General features: G+C 41.7%; 1 protein-coding gene across 1 annotated transcript in view; it reads left to right on the forward strand.

Moving 5' to 3' along the window:
• LOC139480206 (uncharacterized) overlaps positions 1–24,375 on the forward strand; it is a 34,594-nt gene extending 10,219 nt beyond the window's left edge. The window contains exons 2-5 of the mRNA XM_071263239.1: positions 4,259–4,409; positions 7,969–8,312; positions 8,614–8,789; positions 20,732–24,375. Of these exons, the coding sequence (XP_071119340.1) occupies positions 4,259–4,409; positions 7,969–8,312; positions 8,614–8,789; positions 20,732–20,900 (840 nt within the window). The 3' untranslated portion in view covers positions 20,901–24,375. The remainder of the gene's footprint in view (positions 1–4,258; positions 4,410–7,968; positions 8,313–8,613; positions 8,790–20,731) is intronic.
• Positions 24,376–24,659: the final 284 nt, after the last annotated feature.

The following is a 24,659-nucleotide window of genomic DNA, read 5'->3' on the forward strand; positions in this document are numbered from 1 at the left end:
TTTCAAAGCTATCCGGAAGCCAACTCACTCACTCATGTCATTTCAGAAGACACCGTGTTGACGGGTAGCCCAGAGGGTAAAGCGTTCGCTCGTCACGACAAAGACCCGGGTTCGCTATTCCACACGGGAACAATGTGTGAAGCCTATTTCTCTTCCCAGCCATCCCCATAGAAATCAAATGGATGCTCCCAAATTAAGAAATTAACGACGAGTGGGAGTTGTTTATCGTACATTAAAACACTGCGTGAGAAAAAACCATTTGGGGCGTAGCCCCGAGTGGTTTATTCTCCCTGCAGTGTTTTAGTGTACCATAAATAACGACCACGAGTCGGTTATTTCTTATATGAGACATCAACATTATTTACAGACGCTTGGGGGTGATGATAAAGTGTACACGCTTTAAAAATATTTACCCTTTAATTTAATAATGATTCCAACAGAATCCGACCTCAGCAATGTCGGCCAAGTCCATTTTATGCACAGGTTGGTATTTCCCGCATATTCTCTCAATCCTCATGTAGATTACCTGAACCTTTTCTTCCAACACCGAATGTCATATCTCTCCCACTTTTGGATGCATGTGTGGAGCCCATTTCTGGTGTCCCCCGCCGTGAAATTGCTGGAATATTCCAAAAAGCTCCATACTCAGTCACTCACTTTTGGGGGTGATCGTTCGGCCATCGCGTTCATCTGCTTTGCCCAGGAATACATCTATGGGGAACAACTCACTAGACACTCCCCTCTAAAAGAATAACGTCCAATATACGTCAGCAAGTTGCGAGCGCATGTTCAAATGTCCAGAAACGACGTTATGATTGGACAATGTTTTGTCGTGAAATAAACCCCGCTTTGTTCTTCATTGTTCTTCATTTATCGCTTAGCTATCTTATAATAATAAATAGGTGCTTTATTAATTTAGACCGAAGCAATCGATAACGAGAGATGATAGATAGATGATATTAAAAGAACATATTACATGACGAATTCAACTTTGTTTCTCATTGAAAGTACAAATTGTCCCCTTAATTTCAAAACATGATAGCAAGTATGCACAAGCAGCGTTGTAGCACACAGATATGCCAGATTCGTGTTAGAGTGTTGTAACGTATTGTCCACGCGTGTAAGTCAACAGATTCTACAAACACTCAATGATGGAGTACCCTTAATGTAGCTGCACTACTGTTGAGACACCGTATTACTCCATTAAAACTGCTATTTACCAAGCCCAAACTCCTTTCATTCTTGTTGTCTTGGAAACATATAAACACTAAACTTAACAAGTAGCTTGGTATCATTGTTGCGATCGGTTGGAATATTTGCGTGAGTTTTCTTGTGTGAATGGGGCGGCTGGAGCAGTAAGGCGAGAGGACATAACGACACTGAAGATTGCAGTGTTTGTATTGAGTTGTACAATTGTAAGATACAGCCGAACATAAACTAACGCCTTTCTCTCTGTACAATGGACAATCCATTCATAGCCGACGGACATCAAAGGCTATTCGGTCTGTTATACGAGGAGCCAATATATATGAAAATGTTAAGAGTGTTAGATTGTTAATAAAGCTCATGAATAACCGATAAACATTATCTGTGCCAGAAAACATGATTTATATATTGATGGAGAACATGGATCGACTTCACCATTCTCGAAGCATAAAGTTCACATATTTTTCAATTAATACCAGATAGCATTGGCCCAGTTTATACCATTGGTTTTGTTGATTTGATTTACTATACAGACGTGTAGTTAACTCGAAGTCATGGATCCATTGTCGTAAAATTGTGTATAGAGTGAATAAAAGTCGACATAACGAAGTTTCATTGTAGTCAAAAAGGCGAGGTGAAATGGGATATGACTTCTCGTTCAAGATTATCGTACTCATACAGTGACGTGAATGCAGGTGTGTGCGCGCGCGCGTGTGTGTGTTTGTGGCTGGGTATAGTGCCGCAGTTTAACATGCATACGAACTCCGAGTCGACCAGTCCTTGTTTTATCTCCTTAATGTAAAGCGCCAAGCAGGGTAAAAAGCCTTTGTGTGTGACAGGCAAGGAGGATCTTCGCGACATTCCACAACACAATGGAAGCATCTTCCCTATGCAAGGGAGTTAACTGACTATAAAAGTCCAGTTTCCACCCTTGCCGAATTAGGCTGGTATAATGGAGTGATCAAAATCGCGTAACATAATCAACATCCGGTTGCCGTTCAGTTTTCAGTCGATTGCAGGATATGCAATGCATGGGTACCGTTAACTTAGCGTCAAAAGATATTTTTTCAAAACCTTTCATGTCTAATTCAAGAGGATCACGTGATGTCATGCACCTCGTAAGACCCATTTTATTACAATACAGATCTTGATTAGAGATCAGATCGTCTTCACTGGGTGCCACCATTTTGTTTGAGGAATATGCAAGTGATATCAGAGGTGGAATCTGATTGGTCAATAGGAGGGACCTAGAAGGGACATAACTCGTAATAGCCAGTGGTGGCGCTACGATCGAGCCCATGAAACTGGCCTTTGAAGTCAGTTAACTCCCTTGCCTCGGGAAGATGCCATTTAAGTAGGCCATTGTGAAAGGAAATAGTCCCCCAGTGCCAAAACAATCATTCACGACTTACACGAGGATAATGAATCAAGCACTTCTGGTCGTCCTAAAGATGCCACGTCCGAACTGTTACATCGACCGACTGACAGAATGTTGTATTAGCCCTGTAAAATCAACAATTATTGGGCAAATACTCGATCTAGCTCTATGTGTAAACAGTGAATGAAATTATGAGGGAAGTAATTGATCTAGTTGTATGACCGATACCGATAAGCTTTCCTTTCGACCCCAATCCAAACAAATCGATAATGCATACAAAATACATTTTTGCTCAGAATGAATAATCTGTATCAGAGGGGAATAATAATTTACGTCCACGGTACATTATTAAACTTCTTAATAAGAATTACATTCTCTGGAAACGAACGTTGATTAAAAAACACTTCCCCGTTTCTCTTCTCCGCTCCTGCCAGCCATGTTTTGCGCGCTGTGGCGACAGAAGTAAATATTTATCGGATATGACAGAATGTGTTCGGTCGCCGATGCTGTCGGCACTTGGTAGCTATACAGACGATATTGCTTACATTAAGCCTTGGTGTTACAATTCAGCGTATCGCTGACACTATTAGGATCACGCTTGGGTCAGTACAGTCTGCCAGAACTGACATTCTCCAAATCACCAATCACGATTAGTACCCAGACTATTGACACACAGGTCAGAAACCGACCTGACAGAACACATCCAGGTCCATTTGGTCCATGGGTCTATCCCTTTGATTCAGAACCAAACTTTCAGAGGGAACAGTGGAAACAGTTGGCCTCACCCACGAAGCTGGGGGCAACGACATGGCTCCTGGGACAGTAAGGACTGTCTGCAGCACTGGTTGTACGCCGCTTTTACCAATATTCAAGCAATATCACGGCGGGGACACCAGAAATGGGCTTCATACATTAGGTACTATAACCAGTAATCGAACACTTTAACCACTAGGCCACCCCACGGCTGTCTGCCTGCCTGGAACCAGGTGATACTATCAATGGGCAATACTTGCTACAGACTTACGTTAGTTCAGGGAAGCTTCGTTCAGGTGTGATGGGCGGTGGGGTAGCCTACTGATTAAAGTGTTCGCTCGTCCCGGGTTCGATTCACTACATGGGTACAATGTGTGCAGCCTATTTCTGGTGTTCCCCGTTGAGATATTGCATGAATACTGCTAAAAGCGGCGTAAAACTATACTCACTCACTCACTCGTTCAGGTGTGCCACTGCTTCAAGGACAATGCGCCTGTGCAAAGGTGATGAGTGGCAGTTGCAGCTGAGATTGTGGCTTTGAATTACTAACCCCTACCGATGTTTAAACGTAAAACCGGTATCCACACTTCGCGTAAACCCGCGTGAACGTGAAAAAAACCAATATAGTATATTTAGGTAAAGTTTTATACCAAATAAATAAGTCAACAATAATAACTAAAAATGCTGCTTAGTTAATCATAAACACTCAAAAATGTAGAAAACAATAAGATATCAGTGCAATTATACAACTCAAGTTCCGCCCACCGTATTATCAGCCAATCAGGAAACAAAAAGTAAACCCCATAGTGGGCGTGGCCTAATTTATTTTCGGTTCCAGGGAACACGCCAAACATCACTTGGTTAGCCAATCAAATTGTATCTTTTGTGGCACACATTGATGATGTTTATTCTTCATTCCAGGGCATCTTTCTGGAGAAGATGATAGAGGAGTCCCTCCAGAGTTCCAAGGAGATGGCCTCCCAGCTGTCGGAGTGCCGGGCAGATATCAATGATGAGTTTGAACAGTTCAAGATGGACATTGCAGCACTCAGGGCAGAATCAAGAGCACATGGTGAATATAGAAAATCGTTATAAAACATAAAAATAAAACAACAACAATAATCAGGTCTTTGAAAGGCATCTAGAAGTGATCCACATAAGGAAGAGAATATATAGATGTCAACTTCTATATTATGAGAACCACAACGGAACATAACGTGTATGCTTACTCCTTCATCAGGTGAATGAATGCCACTTACTTACTTACTTATATTGGAGATATAACGTGCGCTCTCCGACTGCAAGCGCATGTCGCACACGTATGAATGCCATGAATGCCTTACTTACTTACTTACTTTGGAGATTTAACGTGCGCTTTCCGACTGCAAGCGTATGTCGCACACGTATGAATGCCATGAATGCCTTACTTACTTACTTACTTTGGAGATTTAACGTGCGCTTTCCGACTGCAAGCGTATGTCGCACACGTATGAATGCCATGTTACTTACTTACCTACTTTGGAGATTTAACGTGCGCTTTCCGACTGATGCGTATTTCGCACACGGGCCCGGCCAGGCCATTTAAACCATGAATGCCATGAGGCAGAGAGCATATATATGTACATGTAAGGACAACAAAATTAATTAGATGACAAAAGGTAGAAACTAACAAGGGAAGCCAACAGATGTTTGGCGCTGATAGGTGATTAACAATAGACAATAGACCCCTCAACACCAGACTCAAAGATCGGCTATTTCCGAACACATCCTGAAAAACCAAAACCATAACATCATGTGGGAAGCCACCAAAGTCCTGTCTACCAACAACAGCTGGCGACAAAGAAAACTACAAGAAGCCATTGACATCAGGAGACACCAGTATCTATGATACTTAAGTACTGGCTTCCATACTATCAGCGCTAATTACTCTAAAGTTTTCTCTGCCATTGTTAATCACCAATCGCGCCAATCATCTGTTTCCTTGTTAGTTTCCTACCTTTGTTATTTATCACCTTTTGTTTTGTTTATATGAATTTTATTGTCCTTACATTTACATATATATGCTCTCTGTCCCATGGCAATCCTTCCGACTCCCAAACAACCAATCAATATTCACGGCAGAACTAATGGGCATGGCCTCAGCCCTCCATAATCAAGAATCCAAAAAACACCAAAAAAATCCTAATACTTCCCGACTCCCTTAGTGGACTGCAAGCCCTCCAAAACAAAAATACCCCAAACCGACCTAAATTAATAAAATCAAATACTTAAAAGCTCCAACGACCTAACTAAGGCAGGCAAACAAATAACCTTCTTGTGGATACCCGCCCACGCAGGAATATACGGTAATGAAAACGCCGATAAAGCAGCTAAACTATCCCTCAAAATCCCAGAAATAAGCTTAAACTTACCAATCTCAAAATCAGAAATTAAAAGCGTAAACAAGCAAAAAATCACCAAAAAAATGGCATAACCTTTATCTAAACTCAAATAGCCAAATCAAAAATGTACTCAGCAAACCACTAACCAAACCAAAAATTCTCCATCCATCAAATCGACAGAGTAATCACTAAACTCCAAACAGGACACACCAACCTAAATAACCATCTAAAAAAATATTAAAAAACATACTACAGGTAACTGCCCACACTGCAAACAACTAGAAACCCCAGAACACCCACTCATCCACTGCACACACTACCTAACACATCGAACCGCATTACAAACCACCCTCAATCTAAACAAGGCTCTCACTCTAGAAGCAATACTAAACCCACAAAATAAACTAGAAAACTTCAAGGCCTTAGGCGTATTCTTAATCAAAACGGAACTAATAAAACGCATCTAAAAACACTATAATCTACCAAATCAAAATTACATAAACAAACAAACATCCACCATACCCAGCTCCCTTAGTTCTCCTCCCCAACCCCATCGGCATCTATTCCAAATCTCAAAATTCCAAAATTCTATATAAGCAACCCTTAAAGCCCCCTCTTGGGTTGCACACACCACTTTCGCCCCTTTCGGAAACACATTAAATGGCCTGGCCGGGCTCGTGTGCGAAATACGCATCAGTCGGAAAGCGCACGTTAAATCTCCAAAGTAAGTAAGTAAGTAACATGGCATTCATTCACCTGATGAAGCATATACTCCGAGACGTTGTGCTCCTCATAATAAAAGAAGTTGAAATCAATATATTCTCTTCCTTAACAACAACAACAACAACAACAACAACAACAACAGCAATAATATTCAGATTGAGGTACCTAATTGACTGTTATATTTGGAATAACATTTTCTTAGTGGGTTAGATCGCTGACGGAAATGGATATGACCAAAAGATTACAAACGTTATCAAACCTTTACTACTGGTAGGCTTAAAACAGCCCCGGAAACACTGCAATCACATGGCCTAAAACACAGCTATGATCGGATAACCATTTCTTTTCTTTTCTCATCTTTAGCCATCATCAACCATGGGTGTATACGTACGTTTGGCATTTTATATTATTTGACTTTTCATACGGCGCTTTTCCGGTCGTGAAGCAACGTCTCAATGTATGTCATACGTGAGCTACAGCATATGTCAAGATTTGTTAGTTTGTTGTCGAATGCCGCACTCAGCAATATTCCAATTCATTCGATTTATGACGGCGGTCTGTAAATAATCGAGTCTGGACAATCCAGTGATTAACATCATGAGCATCGATCCACGCAAGTTGGATACGATGACATGCATCAACCTTGTCAGCGAGCCTGACCACCCGATCGCCTTTCATGGCAAGCGTGAGTTGCTGAAAATCTATTTTAATGCCCCCCTATCACTATGCCGAATGCATGTACGAATGCATGACGATCGCAACGAATAAGATACGACTAATACGACATATTTACGAATAGTTTGCGAAAATCGGTACTTTTCCTGACACTTCGGCATGTTCTTGGGTCCCGGAAGGCTGGCCAACTCATCATTTCCACCATGGAGGTTCAACAGAGAGCACGTGTTGCTCTGGTCTTAGTCCTTGGGGAATCGTGTTGTTCTTACTTAATTTCCTATTCGGAATATTCGTGGTCGTAGTGATAGGGGGGCATAATCCGGATCTTCACGGATCGCATATGTCAAGAAGAAAGGTGGCAAGGATATTTACTGAATTACACAAAACGGCCGCGTGAGGGTTCCAGGTTAGCATTGGTCTTCAGCAACTGATGTTTGTCGTAAGAGGCGGTCTCTGACGTGGTTGATGCCTGTCATCGTAACCCAATCACGTAGATCTAAAAGCCCGGTGTTGAAGTCGGGGTAGGAAGGTCCCCATTAAACAAAAAGAGGCGACTAAATGGATGACTCGGTTACTGGGTTGATGTATGCCATTGTACCTGTACCTCGTGGGACGCCAGTCATTGGTTTGTCTGGTCGAGACTCGGATTATTTACAGACCGCCATCATATAGCTTGAATATTGCTCAGTGCGCGTTAAACAGCAAAAGCAAAACATGTAATTGTATTGTAAAGAAATTTAACAAAATCAGAACATGAACTGGGCCAGTGAGTGTTATTATATTACTGGGCGCGGCGTTAACAAACAAAAAACAAAATTAAAAAATGAACATACAAAACGTGATCATTTTCAGCTGAAAGCCGTAATGGCAGCAGGAACCGCCGCAGCAGGATGAGCCGAGCATCGCGAGCCAGCCGAGCTCCGTCGGAGATGATGATTGTGGACGAGGAGCAGCATGACGAGGAACGCAGGAGGAGGATGGAGAGAAGGAGACAGATCGAGTCAGGGGATATGTCCCCCAGCTCCATGGACTCGCTGTCACCCCACTCCGGCGGCATGGGCGGCATGGGCGGCATGGGGGGTATGGGGGCGATGCGGGGCATGGGCGGGATGGGCGGGATGGGGAGGAGAGCTGCGTCACCAAATGGAATCAGATCAGTATCTCCGGCCAGACCGGTGACGGACGAGGAGCAACAGGTAGGCAACGCCTTAACTCTTTACAGCGAAACCTTGCAAACTCGAAATCCTTTCACTCGATATAGGCACACCCCTTTAATACGGACACGTTACCAGTATTATGTTCAGGTTATCCTATTTCCGATATTTCATTTTTCGAGTTAGGGATGTTTCACTGTACGCGTTTCAGGTGACAATGGTTAGCCAGTTATGGCGTGAAATGTACGTATTCAATCAGTAAATTATAAATAGAGGGACGACTCGCCGACTCCATATTTGTGTGTATAGGGCAGTGTATGTACGAGGTGTGTTGTGCCTGCAGAAACACATGCACGAGGCCCGCGCCATGCTGACCGACCTGGAGCAGACGGAGACCCACATGGAGAACGAGCGGGAGAGGCAGAAGGAGAACCTGGAGAACAAGAGGAGGCGGTTGCAGGATGACAGGATGATGAGAGCCATGCAGCTGCTGGACGACTGCCTCGCCATGGACGGCATGTAAGTAGCGCAACGTTACCACTACCAACACCACTACCATCGCTGTCATCATTACTACTACTACCACTGCTACTACTACTACTACTACTACTACCACCACCACCACTAATACTACTACCACGACCGCTACTACTATTAATACTGCTACTACTACCACAACCACCACCACTACTACTACTGATGTCAATCATTGTTTTGTCTGGTCCAGACAATTATTTACTGACCGCCGTTATAAAGTTGGAATATGGCTGAGTGCGGCGTTAAACAACAAACAAACACTACTGCTACTAATACGATTGCGACTACCACCACCACTACTACTACCACTGCGACTACTACTACTTCTACTACCAGCACCTCTACTACTACTACTACCACGATCACTATTATTACTACCACTACCACTGCGACTACTACTACTACTACCACCACAACCACTACCACTACGATTACGATTACCACCACTTCTACTACTACTACTACTACTACTACTACTACTACTACTACTACTACTACGACTAACACTACTACTACCATCTATTTCTTTGACAGCATTGTCCATTGTGGTGTAATTCAGTGCAGAGTTGTCTCCCCAAGCTGCGCGAGGACCACGTGTCATGGGTTATGATTAACAAACAAATCATTGAGCTAATATTGATTTGTTGAACCAGGGTCTCGCTAATCATTGTCCAAACTCAGATACTTTAACGTGCAGTTTGCGATAACCGAAGGAATAAGACCGCTTTGTGAAACCGAACCCAGACCCGGGTTCCACGAGTAGCCACGAGCAGCCCTGGGTCCGTTGCACAAAGCGATCTCTGCGCTTCCTCTTAAAGTATGGGAGTTACGATCACCCTAGTGCTAAGATAACTTTGTGCAGCGGGGCCCAGGTCAAATCAGGTGAATCTATGGTGTGCAGGGTGTATGATAAGTGATGGTCAGATGTCGACGTTTAGAGAGTGAAGACACAAATGACTGTCGCTTGATGGTAGAATTACCGTTTGATTGGATGCCAACGGACGTTGTGTAATGGTGGGAAAATGTGGCAGAATTACTAGATGACTGGGTGTTTTATTAGGTAAGAAATCTTGCCAGGCGGTGTTACATGGCGATATTACTTGGGATGTGCATTTTCAGAAACGGTTACATCGAAGACCTGCATCACTTCGGGCTTTCCTACCAAAGCTGCCCATGCTTGCCGTAAAAGGCGAGTATGCTTGTCATAAGAGGCGACTAACGGAATCGGGTAGTCAGGCTCGCTGACATGGTTGATGCATGTCATCGTGTCCAACTTGCGTGGATCGATGCTCATGATGTCAATCACTGGATTGTCTGGTCCAGACTCTATTATTTACAGACTGCCCTCATATTGCTGAGTGCGACGTTAAAGAAACAAACAAACAAACCATCAAGCTGACCCGCTGTGATGTTACTGGAAGACATTTCAAAGAGTTGTTAAACTGACTCATCTACTCAAAAAACAGGGTTATTACTCGAAATAAAATTAAAATTAGAAAACATGTGTTTACTTTAAATATGCCTTAAAAATATGTCATTCGCGGAAATTAAGAAAACAGGGTCCCGTTCCATAAAGTGGTCGTAGCGCTACGACAGTCGTAAGTCTATGTGTAAGTGCGATCGTCTTAGCGCTACGACAGTCGTAAGTCTATGTGTAAGTGCGATCGTCTTAGCGCTACGACAGTCGTAAGTCTATGTGTAAGTGTGATCGTCTTAGTGCTACGACAGTCGTAAGTCTATGTGTAAGTGCGTCGTCTTAGTGCTACGACAGTCGTAAGTCTATGTGTAAGTGCGTCGTCTTAGTGCTACGACAGTCGTAAGTTTATGTGTAAGTGCGATCGTCTTAGTGCTACGACAGTCGTAAGTCTATGTGTAAGTGCGTCGTCTTAGTGCTACGACAGTCGTAAGTCTATGTGTAAGTGCGATCGTCTTAGTGCTACGACAGTCGTAAGTCTATGTGTAAGTGCGATCGTCTTAGTGCTACGACAGTCGTAAGTCTATGTGTAAGTGCGTCGTCTTAGTGCTACAACCGCTTTGTGAAACGGGGCCCTGGAACATATTTTTTTTAATTGCAACTTATTTCTGAAAACGATATGAAAATACGATTCCGCACAAATGAAATTTAGTGTCGGCGGATACTAAATGAATCAATAAGAAACAAATGCTGGGGAATAGTCGTTACTGACGGGAAGACCCGGGCGAGGTGAAGTGTCTGTGTGCAGGTACCTGTCGCATTACCGTCTCAGCAGACATTATGTCATGTGGGAAATCCTCTGTTGATCTGTGTCGTGGCACTTGAGAACCAGGGTTGTTTATTGATTGTTACCCATGACAACCCATACATCTCCAGCGCGTCAACACATCCGCCCTTTGGGGATGTGTGCAAGCACGCCCAACTCGCGTTAGGATCTCTTTTTTCGCTCTCTGTGTAGTACCCTACCCTCCACCCCACCCCACGAGTAATCGAATTTGGACCAGACAATCCAGTGATTAATATCATGAGGATCGATCCACGCAATTATGATAGGATGATACGCTTCAATCAAGTCAGCGAGCCTGACCACCTGATCTCGTTAGTCGCCTCTAACAACAAGCATAGTCGCCTTTTACGACAAGCATGGGTTGCTGAGGACCTATATCACGGGTAAAATGGATCAGGTGGTCAGACTCAGTAACATGCTACCTGACGTTGTTTCTCCAGCTATAAATCACAGGTTGTATAGGCGCCGTGATACAGCGGGAGTATTGATGGCCGCAGAGTAATAACATAAACAAACAAACTAAAAAACAACCATCCCCCCACCCCAAAAGTAAAAAGAAAGAAAGAAAAGGATGGTGGGGAATTCAATAGGGTGAGTGCAGGGCGACATTGATGTAGATCGAGACAACGGGTCAACAGTGCACTCAACTATTTCATCCGAATAAGAGTAGTCAAAGGTTGTCATCGAGTGGTAATCCCAAGCGCTGCTTAGTTACAAACCGAGGCTTACATTTTCGCGATATTTCTGGCGCACGTGGGGCGGTCGGGTAGCCTAGTGGTTGAAGCGTTCGCTCGTCACGCCGAAGGCCCGGGTTCGATTCCCGACATGGGTACAATGTGTGAAGCCGATTTCTGGTGTCCCCCGCCGTGATATTGCTGGAAAATTGCTAAAAGCGGCGTAAAACCATACTCACTCACTCACTCACTCACTCTGGCGCACGTTTTTATCTACACATATGTATTAACGAGTGGTTGTAACACTGGTGTCGTGTGCAGAACGGAAATTCCATTGTTACCACGTGTCACTTTGAGTCTTCAGCCTTTGGGCATCGCTCGATGGCGTCCTCTCTTCCTGTGTAACGTTTGCAGGACAAACGTAGCTTCTCTAATTCAAAGGAGAATCTAATAATACCAACATCGGTCCGTTTCTTAAACGATTTAGAATAACACATCAAGAAAACATTAAATATTCACGTTATACAAATGAAAGTACCACACCGCCATGGCCATTAACGTGTTATGAATGACTAGGTTCTCATAGGTTATCTTTCAAGTTTCTACCACACAAAAATGTCTTTGATCTGACAGGTTAAATTGATTTTTGAACATGAAATATGTAGTGAATTTGGATTGAATATTATGGGCTTTTTGTTCCTTTTTATTGTATTACGTTTAGTCAATAGTTAAATACATCGTTACTCTGAAAAAAAGCAAGTGCAGTGTTTTGGAATCATTAAAATGTTACGGTGTGTTGTTCTTGATGTGCTTCTCTGCGAAACAGTTTGGTACAATAATGAATTTGGATGTGTTTATTCGCGATTCATTGACGTTTGAGGCTTGTGGGAGATTTATTGTTCAGTGAGTGAGTGGATATGGTTTTACGCCGCTTTAAGCAATACTCCAGCAATATCACGGCCGGGGACAACAGAAATGGGCTTCATACATTGTACCCATGTCGGGATGTCAATTTCTTTTATGCACTACCACGATTGTACATATCTCCACTCATCCTCATTCTTGTAACCTTGACAACGACAAATCGGGTAAGTCGTGGTTGTTTATTGTAGGCTCTCATCCTTGACAGGTTGTCAGGTGTCTTGTCACCCGAACAGCTGCACGGCATAATAGCTCTAAGTAATTGTCCGATGACGTCACGGCATCGATCAGGGGGGACCTTACCCTTAGAAACCTTTGTCAGACGAGGATCGAATAGAACTATTTTTATTTTTCATTTAGATGAAACTCGATGTATTGTCGCTTCTTCGAATCACCTTCAAAATATGTCTGTAGATAATTCCATGTTGATATAGTGCCGTTGGTAAAGTAGATACAATACATTGGTCAATATTCCCTGCCACCAAATGTAGTGATTGGCGTGTTGGATCGGGGACTTACACAGGCTGAGTTCGGGCATGGCTGCACTGCAGTTGATAATCAATACCTAGCTTTTATATCACATGCAATCCTGCTGATGCATGTATATCTTTACGCTATGTCTACTAAGTGTGAGACACGTCAAACACGGCAGTCGACCGACCCCAGGTAAACTAGGCATTAAGATAATCCATTTTACCGATTCATAACAGTGATCCCCTATGCAGTAAAACATGTTTACTCTACGCGGCAGTGCTCCCAATGATTTTGTCCAAATTAACAATATTCCGAGTTAACAATATTCCGGATTAAAAGTATTTCGGATTAACAATATTCGAAATTAAAAATATTCCGGATTAACAATATTCCGTATAAATAATATTCTAGATTAATAATATACCCGGATTAACAATATTCTGGATAAACAATATTCCGGATTAACAATATTCCGAATTAACGAAACTTAGGTGTATAACAAGCAGCCGTAAGGCAGGATTTCTGGATTAACAGGGTTCCGCAATAATACTCTAACGGTATTATCATTTATGGTATCGTTAATACCATACTTGTTCTATTATCAGTGTATATTTTCTAATAACACGAGTGACGTGATGGGCTAAACCTATGATTGTGGGTTCGAATCCCGGTTCTCCCCGATTATGTTTCTAGGTTTGTCAGCACCATACCCGTGCTCGTGGGTTTCATCGAAGTGGTAAACGTCTCAGACCTGCATCACTTGGGGCTTTTCTCCCACATAAAGCTGACACGCCCCGATATAACTGGAATACTGTTAATAGCGGCGTTAAACCCAACGCACTCACTCACTCTACAGTTCTCTACCATGCATCTGTCAATCAATCAGTCACGTTTACTCTCCAAACCACCAACGGTGGGACATGTGTATATTCATATACCATTTAGACAAAACTATAATAAGATGGCAGATATACGCAAAATGTTACATTTAGAAGTATATAAGACGATTCTTTGTTTGGGAAGAGCTTCTCATCTAAAGAGACAATGAAACTCGTCTTCAAAGGCAGGAGAATTACATAATTGGCAATGTCTGTCTTCTTCACATGACAGTCTACGTGGTCTTTACCACTGTTCACGTACGTGGAGTGAGTATGGTTTTACGCCGCTTTTAGCAATATTCCAGCAATATCACGGCGGTGGACACCAGAAATGGGCTTCACATATTGTACCCAAGTCGGGAATCGAACCCGGGTCTTTGGCGTAACGAGCGCACGCTTTAACCACTAGGCTACCAAAACATCTTATCATTTTTCAGGAGAAATTTTGGAAAACAGTTTCTAGCTGTTGAATGTGTTAACGTTTTTGAAAATGTTCGAGGCTAGATTTTCTTAGTCAAACGGCCTCTGAATGATTAAATATTCTCAAAATTCAAAAATAACTGACGATGTAACACTGGGCGACAGAAATACTTTAAACCATATCGTTCAGCTCTCCTTTATGTACACGGGCATATTTCCTTACAGACTGAGTATTAGAAGATTGATTTGCTTCTCTCACGTGATCTCCCGAATCGTTTACATAATACTAAGTTCAGCGATTGGTTTAAATATTCATGGGTTTTTATGTAATCAGTGCTCGCGAGTTAAGCGCCTATAAATCCTACCAATGACAGAAACACACGGTCGAACATTCGTTCAGGGCGTTTTTAGCTTTGTAGAGATGTAGAACTGGGGAGATTAATACGTAAGCTTGCAAACCACTTCTCGGGCTCTGAGTAGAGGAGTGGTGCTGTTTCTGGAACAACAACAACAACAATAATATAAAAATGCTCTTATAAAGTTCAGGCATTCCAACTGTTGTGTAAAGTGGAATGACTTCTTGAAGAGTATTTCGAACCCAGTATCAGCGGATCCTGGCACGACTAAGGGCGACAAATATGCCTAACGAATAAGGCGCCATAAGCCATATAACAACCTGTGCCCACTGGTATTCCTGTCTGTATAACACTTCTTACTCAAAAGTGGTATGATTACGTTTTCTTTCTTGTTGTGTTCTAGGATTTCGTGTTGTTGTTGTTGTTGTTGTTGTTTTTGTTGGATATCTGCCATAACGTGGTCATTTACATTATTATTTTATTGTAATGGTAATGTGCAAATCCTTCTAACGCCTTACTAAGCAAATGCGAAGCAGAACAATATATACCACCAAACCTGGCAATAATGAAACCACGTCTAATGCCATAACGTGGTCATTTACATTATTATTTGATTGTAATGGTAATATGCAAATCCTTCTAACGCCTTACTAAGCAAATGCGAAGCAGAACAATATATACCACCAAACCTGGCAGTAATGAAACCACGTCCAATGCCATAACGTGGTCATTTAAATTATTATTTGATTGTGATATCACTGTTAACGCCTTACCTTTAGGTGAGGCTATTAAACATTTCTTAGTGAGGCTAAATACTTTACATTATTATTTGATTGTGATAGCACTGTTAATGACAATCCTTCTAACGCCTTATCTATAGGTGACGCTAATTGACTCCAGTTTTTGTGGATAAACCTCTATGACATATTGTAATGTCCACAATAGAGATTTCACTATTACGCAATCCCTTCTATGACGTATCAATCAGCCCTCGTAAGTCTCTTATCGTTATTGTTATTGTTATGCGTGACCATGGGATAACGTATTTTAGATCGAACGAAATGATTCAGTTCTTCATGCCTAAAATGTTGAACTTTGAAACAAAAAGAACTTGTGGAAATTTTAACAAAAACGAATCCTGTTAGTGCTTACCCTTTCAATAACTTCCACATACTCATTCACTCACACCTATTGACCTATTGGTAGCGGTTTATATGTCTTTAAAGTCCAATACATTCGACTGAAACAATATACTTGATTGTAGTTCAGATAACAGCATACACCGTTTTGAAGTGGAAGGAACAATACCTTCACTATTGAATTATTTATACGGCACGAAAAACGAGCATGTAATCAATAATTTGGCGAGATCTAGGCAATACTCATAATCGGTTACAGTAAGGATGTTAGACTTTAAGATGGGAAAGCTGAACGATGAACCATGAACGCTGAATACTGGGGATGTAAAATTGAATGCTAAATCCTGTATCCTCAATACTGAATACAAAATAAAGCCTCAATTTGTTCCCAGGCTTTAGTTTGATTCGATATGGGACATTTCAGTCTAATAGAAGTATTAATATTATAAACATTATACTAAGCAAGCATTATGCTTGGATGAGTGTTTACGGTACAGAGGATACCAGTCCTCAGCTACTGAAAAACATATCCTGTTTCGGTAGCACATCGGAAAGAAAAGGTAAATGGCCCATTAGCGCCACAACAATACGTTGTGAGGAGTTTCTGAGATGTCCGGATCTGATAGTCGTGGGTTCGAATCCCACATTCGCACTGATAATGATGCCTGGCTGGTACTGATGCTGACTTTATTTGTTCTCGTGGGTTTCACCAAAATTGTTCCATGTCGGAGGACATTTTAGATACACCTTGATATCACTCACGTCTGCAATATAGGCCAAGCAGTTTATGGGTATCGCCAAGTACGCGGTATATATTTTACATAGTGCATTATCTCTGTAAGCAAGCACAACCAAACAAGGGACAACGCGACAATGTCCCTTCTAAGATTCCAAAGCCTTAAGCATGCAACACAGCCGAATTATCGACTGTTCTGTTTCTCATGGCGGTGTTTATGCAAACCTGTTAAGAAAGTTATCGACCTGTGTTGTGTGCATACCCCGAATGGTAGGGTGTTTCAGGTAGAGAATGTATTTACAATCGTAAGTGATGGATAAGTCTTTTGTATCTAGGATGAATATAGATTTCATCCCTTGTCAATCGGGCGGTGGAAATGTTGACATAGGATCTACAAACGTCTTTATGCTACACTCCAACGCCTAGAAACGCAACACTTGTATTTCTCTGTGTGTTTGTAGACTCAAGTAGGTTGTCAGTTCGAGAAGCTTGGGACGGAAGGAGAATGTACGAAAATTCGATTGACAGTTTTGACAAATTGCTACATGTCTCAAATACCAGACAACAATCGCAGGAATTCTTGTTTTTGATTTAACCGAAAAAGTTCTTGTCATAGAAAAACATTGCAGAATGAACAAGGTTCAACCACATATTGGGTAACCTATAGAAAGGGGAAGAATGAAGCATCCGAGGGCCAATATGGGATGTGAGCGGACCAATACGGGATTTCAGCGGGCCTATACGGGATTTCAGCGGGCCTATACGGGATTTCAGCGGGCCTATACATGTGAGGCGGGCCAATACGGGATTTCAGCGGGCCTATACATGTTAGGCGGGCCAATACGGGATTTCAGCGGGCCTATACATGTTAGGCGGGCCAATACGGGATTTGAGCTGGTCAATACGTGTTTAACAGGCCAATATGGGTTTAGCCGGCCAATACGGGATTTGAGCGGGTCAATACGTGTTTAACGGGCCAATACGGGTTTAGCGGGCCAATACAGGATTTGAGCGAGCCAATTCGTGTTTATCGGGCCAATACGGGATTTGAGCGGGTCAATACGTGTTTAGCGGGCCAGCGCGGGATTTTAACAAGAATACTCATGATAACTTCATAATATTAAAATCCATATTGTATTGATTTGTTTATGTTAAAAAGCAAGTCTAAGCCGCGCGTCATATAATATTGAACCTTGATCGCTTCATGTGTTTATTCTTAATAAACCTCACTGAAAGCATCAGGCAACATACTGCAACACAAATATGTCTACCACAGAACTCTGACAAGGCATAGTAAATAAGTCATGGCATCGAGGAATGCGATGGCAGTACATAGGTCCACCTGAGAATACAAAATGATCACTGAGAGCCTAGATCTTGATGTTTTACAACATTCCAGCTTTATGACGGCGGTCTGTTAATAATCCAGAACGACCTTTGACGAACTTTGACCGAACAATGAAATGATTAACAAGAAATCGATACAAGCCAATCAGAAAGCAGCTTTGAAAGATAGTTCTGACGAGACCGGTACTGGGATGTCCTCTGATCTTTGTTAAGCGGTAGTGAAAACTAAGATGTGATTTTAATATTTTTTCAGTTTGTTTGTTGTTTAACGCCTCCCTCAGCAATATTCCAGCCATATGACGGCGGTCTGTAGATAATCGAGTCTGGGCCAGACAATCCAGTGATTGACATCATGGGCTTCGATCCACGCTACTGGGATACGATGACATGCGTCAACCAAGTCAGCGAGCCTACCCCCCGATCCCGTTAGTCGCCTCTTACGACGAGCTTATTTGCCTCTTATGGCAAAGCATGGGATGCTGAAGACCTATTTTACCCTGGATCTACCCAGGTTATGTGCAGACAATCGGATACACTACCTTCGAGGATCCGCTTATCGTGGGTTCGAACCCCTGATTTCGCCCAATGGTGTCCCCTAGTCTGTCAGCACCATACCCTGCCCTACCCTAGCTGCAGTGATGTTCAATTCGACGTTAGTCGACATCAATTAATATGTGGTAGGAATTAATTTAGAAAAAAAATGTTTAGTCTTAACGTTCGTTAATGTTTCAGAGTACCAGTGTTGTTTCGAGTGATTAGATCGCCTCGGTGGTCTAGTGGCAGAGCGTCTGCCCGGAGAGCGGAAGGTCCGGGGTTCGATCCCCGGCTGCATCATAACAAAATACGTTAAAAGATGGTATTTGTTGTTATCTTCTCTGGCGCTCGGCATTAAGGGGCTAAAACAAGGACTGGTCGGCTCGGAGTCAGTATACTGTGTCTGAGTGGGGTATTCATGTTAAACTGCGGCATGGTATCTCAGTGGGCTTGCACTATATAATCGGCATCAGTCCGGACTAGTACATGCAGCAGCTCGCACTCACACACGCACTCACACACACACACACGTGCATGCACGCCGCCATGTAAGTGCAATAATCTTGAACGCGACGTTAAACCCCATTTCACCCCACCTCATCACAGAGTGATTCTTATGGCGAGCAGTGTTTCCTCTGACTTGAATCTAACACGCAATGATATAATGTGCTCAAGCATTGCTTATGTGAACCATTCTCTCACTGTAACGGACATCAATCGTAAACAGGCCTGTGTGTTGTTGCTTAGATATGTCTAGATCGATTAATACCCCAAGTGTCAGAAATGCGCCATCCTATATACATAGACACTGACGCTCGTGTGATAATCGTGCAATGCAGTGGTCTTACACATTGAGATATATTCGTTTAACCTAAACGAACATAAAACAGTTACTATCAACACAATACTTTCTTAGGTGGCATCTTCCGCAACCTACATGCGACAGGTTTATTCAAAGCTGGAATATGTCAATGCGGTACACCAGGTATAAGTGAGTGAGTGAGTGAGTTGGGTTTAACGCCGCTTTTAACAATATTCCAGTGACTCGTCTTCTGTCTCACTCATGCGCATCGCCTCAGTCACGTGATTCCAACAAACATTCACCTGCACGATCACAAGCTCAGCCACCAAATACCGTATAACCTGTTGAAAAATAGTATTATGTAGGAAATGATAATTTGATTCGCCATAACCGTGACATGTTGCTATGGTCAGTTGACTTTAAAGTTGACGTCCATCTGTTCTTTTTGTATTATGTTTTTTGGACGTGACCACAATCCCGACACCTGAACCGACCGATGGCCCTATGACAAAATAGATACAATTACAAAATTGGATTTACGTTGAGATGGAGTAAATTTATATATAGATAAACAAACAGACATTTTCATGTTTCCTTTCAAGCATTAAGGCGTATTTGTATTCATTGTTTTGTCGGTTTTTTCAAACTAACCACAGTCGCATCCTTTGACAGACGCACTAGACCCGTGAAGTTCCGGGTTAGAATTGGTCTTCAGCAACCATGCTTGTCGTAAAACGCGAGTAACGGGATCGGGCGGTAAGGTTCTCTGACTGGGGTGATACATGTCATCGTATCCATAATACGTAGATCGATGCTCATGATGTCAAGCACTGGATTGTCTGATCCAAACTCGATTATTTACAGACCGCCGTCATGTGGCTGAATATTGCCGACTGCGGTGTTAAACAACAAACAACAAATGCGTGGTCACTGTTTGATGATTTATCGAAGTTTTGTCGATCATTGTCTAATTGCTTACTTACCGCCTCTAATGTCTTGTGGTAGAGCGTCTGCCCGGATAGCTGAAGGTCCGGGGTTCTATCCCCGGCAGCGTCATACCAAAAGACGTTAAAAGATGATACTTGTTGTTACCCTGTCTGGCGTCGGCATTAAGGGGCTAAAACAAGGACTGGTCGGCTCGGAGTCAGTATACTGTATACTCTGAGTGGGGTATTTATGTTAAACTTCGGCATGGTATCTCAGTGGGCTAGCACTATATATCGGCATCAGTCCGGACATATGTGCACGCACGTCGCCATATAAGTGCAATAATCTTGGACGCGACGTAAAACGCCATTTCACCTCACCTCACCGAATGACGTTCTAGTATTAAAATCTCGTTGATCATGTGACTCATGACGTACTGAAATTTCGTTGAACAGGTATGCCTCTGAGAAGCAGCGACAGACGGAGAATGTCAAAGCGAGGCTAGATGAGTTGAGAAAGGGCAGAGAACAAAGGGGCAAGACACCCGACACCCGAAGCTCCGACCAATCAGCAGACAGGCACCCCCTGAACACCCCGGACCCTCAAGACCTTGAAAAATACTGATCACGTGACACCAAAAGCGAATGCAATTAACTGTGCAGGGATATATGGCCACAGAGGTATCCTCCATCTCAAACAGCAAGGGCCTGTCTGTGCCCACACCTCATAAAGTGTTCTCAAACAAAAGAATACACATGCTGTATTGTCGTATCGTGAAGTGTCGCAAATATGTAATTATTCCAAAGGAAAATGTAGTTATATGTCAAGAAAATCCATAAAGTTTGGGAATTTTTCTGCTGGGGTAACGCAATCCTTTTTATGACCTTGTAGACAGAGGTGAAGGTCATGTGTACGTTGTGTTGGTGTCTGATGTGAAATGGTCATTTGATCCTTACCGATAATGTTCTTTTGAAGTAAAACGTTGATATTATTATTTCACTGATACTGTCGTGATTAAAGTATATATATAAGGTCAAAACCAGGGACTAATCAGTTTCGGTTGTCTGCTGAAACAGATTCCACTGGGTGCAAAAGACTAAATAGTGATGGAAATTATATGAATGGATCACTGAAAATCAGTTTTGAAACCAGCTGTTCGCGAAATCCAACCTAGGACGTGACATGCTGTCGTGGGATACCTCTCATGATATATTTGCATCCAGGAAATGCTTACTGTTAAAGGATTGACCTTTCTCGGTGGATTTGAGGTTCCAAATGGGACAAAACGAGGTCAACTGGATTTCTAAAACGTCCGACCCCGCCATGTCCCAGAACAATGGCGCCTTTGTTTGGATTATTCATTATTATCCGGTTATATTGAAATATATGTCATTGACAATCTTTCATTAAATCGTATTCACATCATGCTCATTTAAATACTTTGTAACTGTAATTTCTAATTATATTTTGGGGGACTTTGAACTATTTGAACATAGCCCTACACTTGGCACCTGGCACTTGGCATAATATATATTATTTATAGTATTATAATATAGATTTATGCTTCAATAGTTTCATGTCCCATATCAATCAGGGCCAAGTAATTATCAATCATTTCATTAGTGATGAGAATCAGTTTAATTCAAGCATTAATGTATGTCTCTCTAAGGTTTGGTTTCTAATGATACCGCATGACAGTGCTGTTTATGCAAAATACCGTTTCGTCTACCTAGAAACGTATTTTTCTTGAATCTTTAACGTGGAATATATGAATTACTAGTTCATAAAACATCAGATATTTATTCTCATGTCATGTATTTTGAAAATAACATTTTATTGTGAGAGCTTGTGAATTGCTTGATTAGTCACAGCTGATGGACAATGGCTTGATTAGTCAGAGCTGTCTATTAGTCCATTAGCAAGAAATTATGATTACATTTAGTAACATGAGGGGATTGTGATTACATTTAGTATGTTGGAATGTTAGTTACATTCCCTGCATCTTTGCAGTTTTGATTAAATTCAGTACTACATGGTAATTTTGATAACATGTACTACATTGCTGCAATTATAATTCATTACTATGTGTAAAGTTTGGTTACATTCTGTAATAGGTATGAAAGGCATCTCACTATTCCTATTCCAATCGATGTTGCTTTATTTTGATACATCTTGGATGCTGCTGAAAGATGACTCTACATGTTTAATCATCTATTGAATCATTTATTATCAATCAAATCATAGCTAGGATTGTGAAATATATATACAAATGTATGTACCCCGTTCATCCAGACACTGCCATCCCAAGTACAATCGAATTACAACAATATCCGGATTAACGAGTCCTGGTGACAGAGTGAATATTTGTATTCATAAAGAGATTGTGAAGAGTAACTGTCCAGGAGGCAGGTTTCCGGGCTAACGGGGTTCCGCTGTATCGTTTTGTTGATGAAGATGAAGTCACAATGAATCAAGTAGCTATATATAGTTACTACTGCACTTTTATTCACATACTATGCTATTCCCGTCCCGTTTCATCTTGCTTTATGTTTTTATGTCCAATGACTTTATAGCAAAATATATACTTTCTACCATGTATATGATATACATGACTGTTGTCGGTCATACCAATTCCAGTAGGGAATACAATGGATTTGTTTTCACCCTAAAACTGCTGATACATCAGTACAGTTTCATAATCAAATCGTTCTCTTTATAAGGCTCCAGAGTTAGGGTCGGGTTCGAATCTACACTGTGTCAGTTTATTGAGCTGTTGAATGGGTACCCGAAAGTACGACAGTGTTGTGACGTTTGGTTGAAATTAGATACTACCTCGCAGGTTTGGAAATGTGTGTCCGTCATGGAAAAAGCGTCTACAAATTTTGTAAATTAATTAAAAAAGTGTTCTATAAACTGTAATCACGCGGAGAAACAACCCGAGGCTGTGATGTGCCGACACAACGTTTCCACCACAAGAATAAACTAATCTCAGGACCTCTCTGTTCCAGTTCCTATACATATGACTAGTGCTTAAAGGGGGTGGGGTAGCCTAGTTGTTAGAGCGTTCGCTCGTCACGTCGAAGACCCGAGTTTCATTCCCAACATGGGTACAATGTGTGAAGGACATCTCCGATGTCCCCGCGTAATGATATTGCTGGAAAATAGCAAAAAGCGGCGTAAAACTCACAAGAGCTAATAGCCTGACCCATCTAATGTCTCCAGCAAGGTTTGGTTCTTCAGCGTATCTGAACTTGAAGTCACATTCGGGAAAAGGTTCTTGAGTGTAGGTGCTCCGAATAATTATTTATTTATAGAAACAAAACAATGCGATTGGCTCAGTATTTGCTGAACCCAGAGTGCTAGAGATAATTGGTGCAACTTAGAATGTATTTATGGTAGTTCCGACACAGTCTATCACGTAATTAATAAACGCAGGAACATGCATGTCCTAATCTAAACACTCGTATGGTGAAATACACGCCCGGCAAAAGAAAGTATACACTTGAAAATTGGATTAAACCAAACATTTACAAACGTTTCAAGGCTGAAAATAGCCACCGGAACCGAACATTCGTGACCAACTCGTGTTATTCCGGGATAAGCCGTCTTGAAGGTTACGGAAAGGGACGAGTGGTGACGAATGCGAAACCGAAGTCCAAAACACCTCCGATACCCGTATCAAATACATCACCATCTAATAACCATTTCTTGTTCGTTTCATTTAACCACCATCAAACGTGTGTATACTTTCTTTTCCTCGGCAGTTCATATAAGAAAACTTTAAAAGTCATAAAATCAAATCTTACATTTTTGTTTATCAAAACGAACTATTTTTTATAATGGGTTGGTTCTGTATAAAGGAATTAATGTATACGTGTGTATAGTGTTTGTTATTTCATGGAGTATCTGGTATACTTCTTGTTGGGAGGATGGATGTATAAATATGATCCACTTAGTCAATATTTGTGCAATTGACATTTTTCAACCTGTCAAGTATATTTTGAATTCTTTTATTGATGAAGTAATTGTTTGTTGATGACTGTTTATCAGCGTCGGTGTATACAAGTCATGAATTGTGAAAAACATGTACATAATAAAATCGTAGGAAATGTAGAATAAAATATTTCAACTAAACCTGTGTTAGTCGTCTTGATTACCTAGGTAACACCGCACAGTGAACGAGTCAGGAATGTGGCATTCGATTGGTGACAACGACGGAAAATTCATCGTCAATGCTTCACCGGTTTGTATGTTACAGTCAATGTGTAAAATGACCGAGTTTTCATTTAGGCAATTTAGGAAACGCCGAAATTTTCAGTCATTAAAAATATTCACTGATTTTACACAGTGACTGTAACATATACACTACGATCCTGATGTCAG

The sequence above is a fragment of the Haliotis cracherodii genome, unplaced genomic scaffold (genome assembly GCF_022045235.1).
Source record: "Haliotis cracherodii isolate W230 unplaced genomic scaffold, xgHalCrac1.p SCAF_4, whole genome shotgun sequence".
Classification (NCBI taxonomy): domain Eukaryota; kingdom Metazoa; phylum Mollusca; class Gastropoda; order Lepetellida; family Haliotidae; genus Haliotis; species Haliotis cracherodii.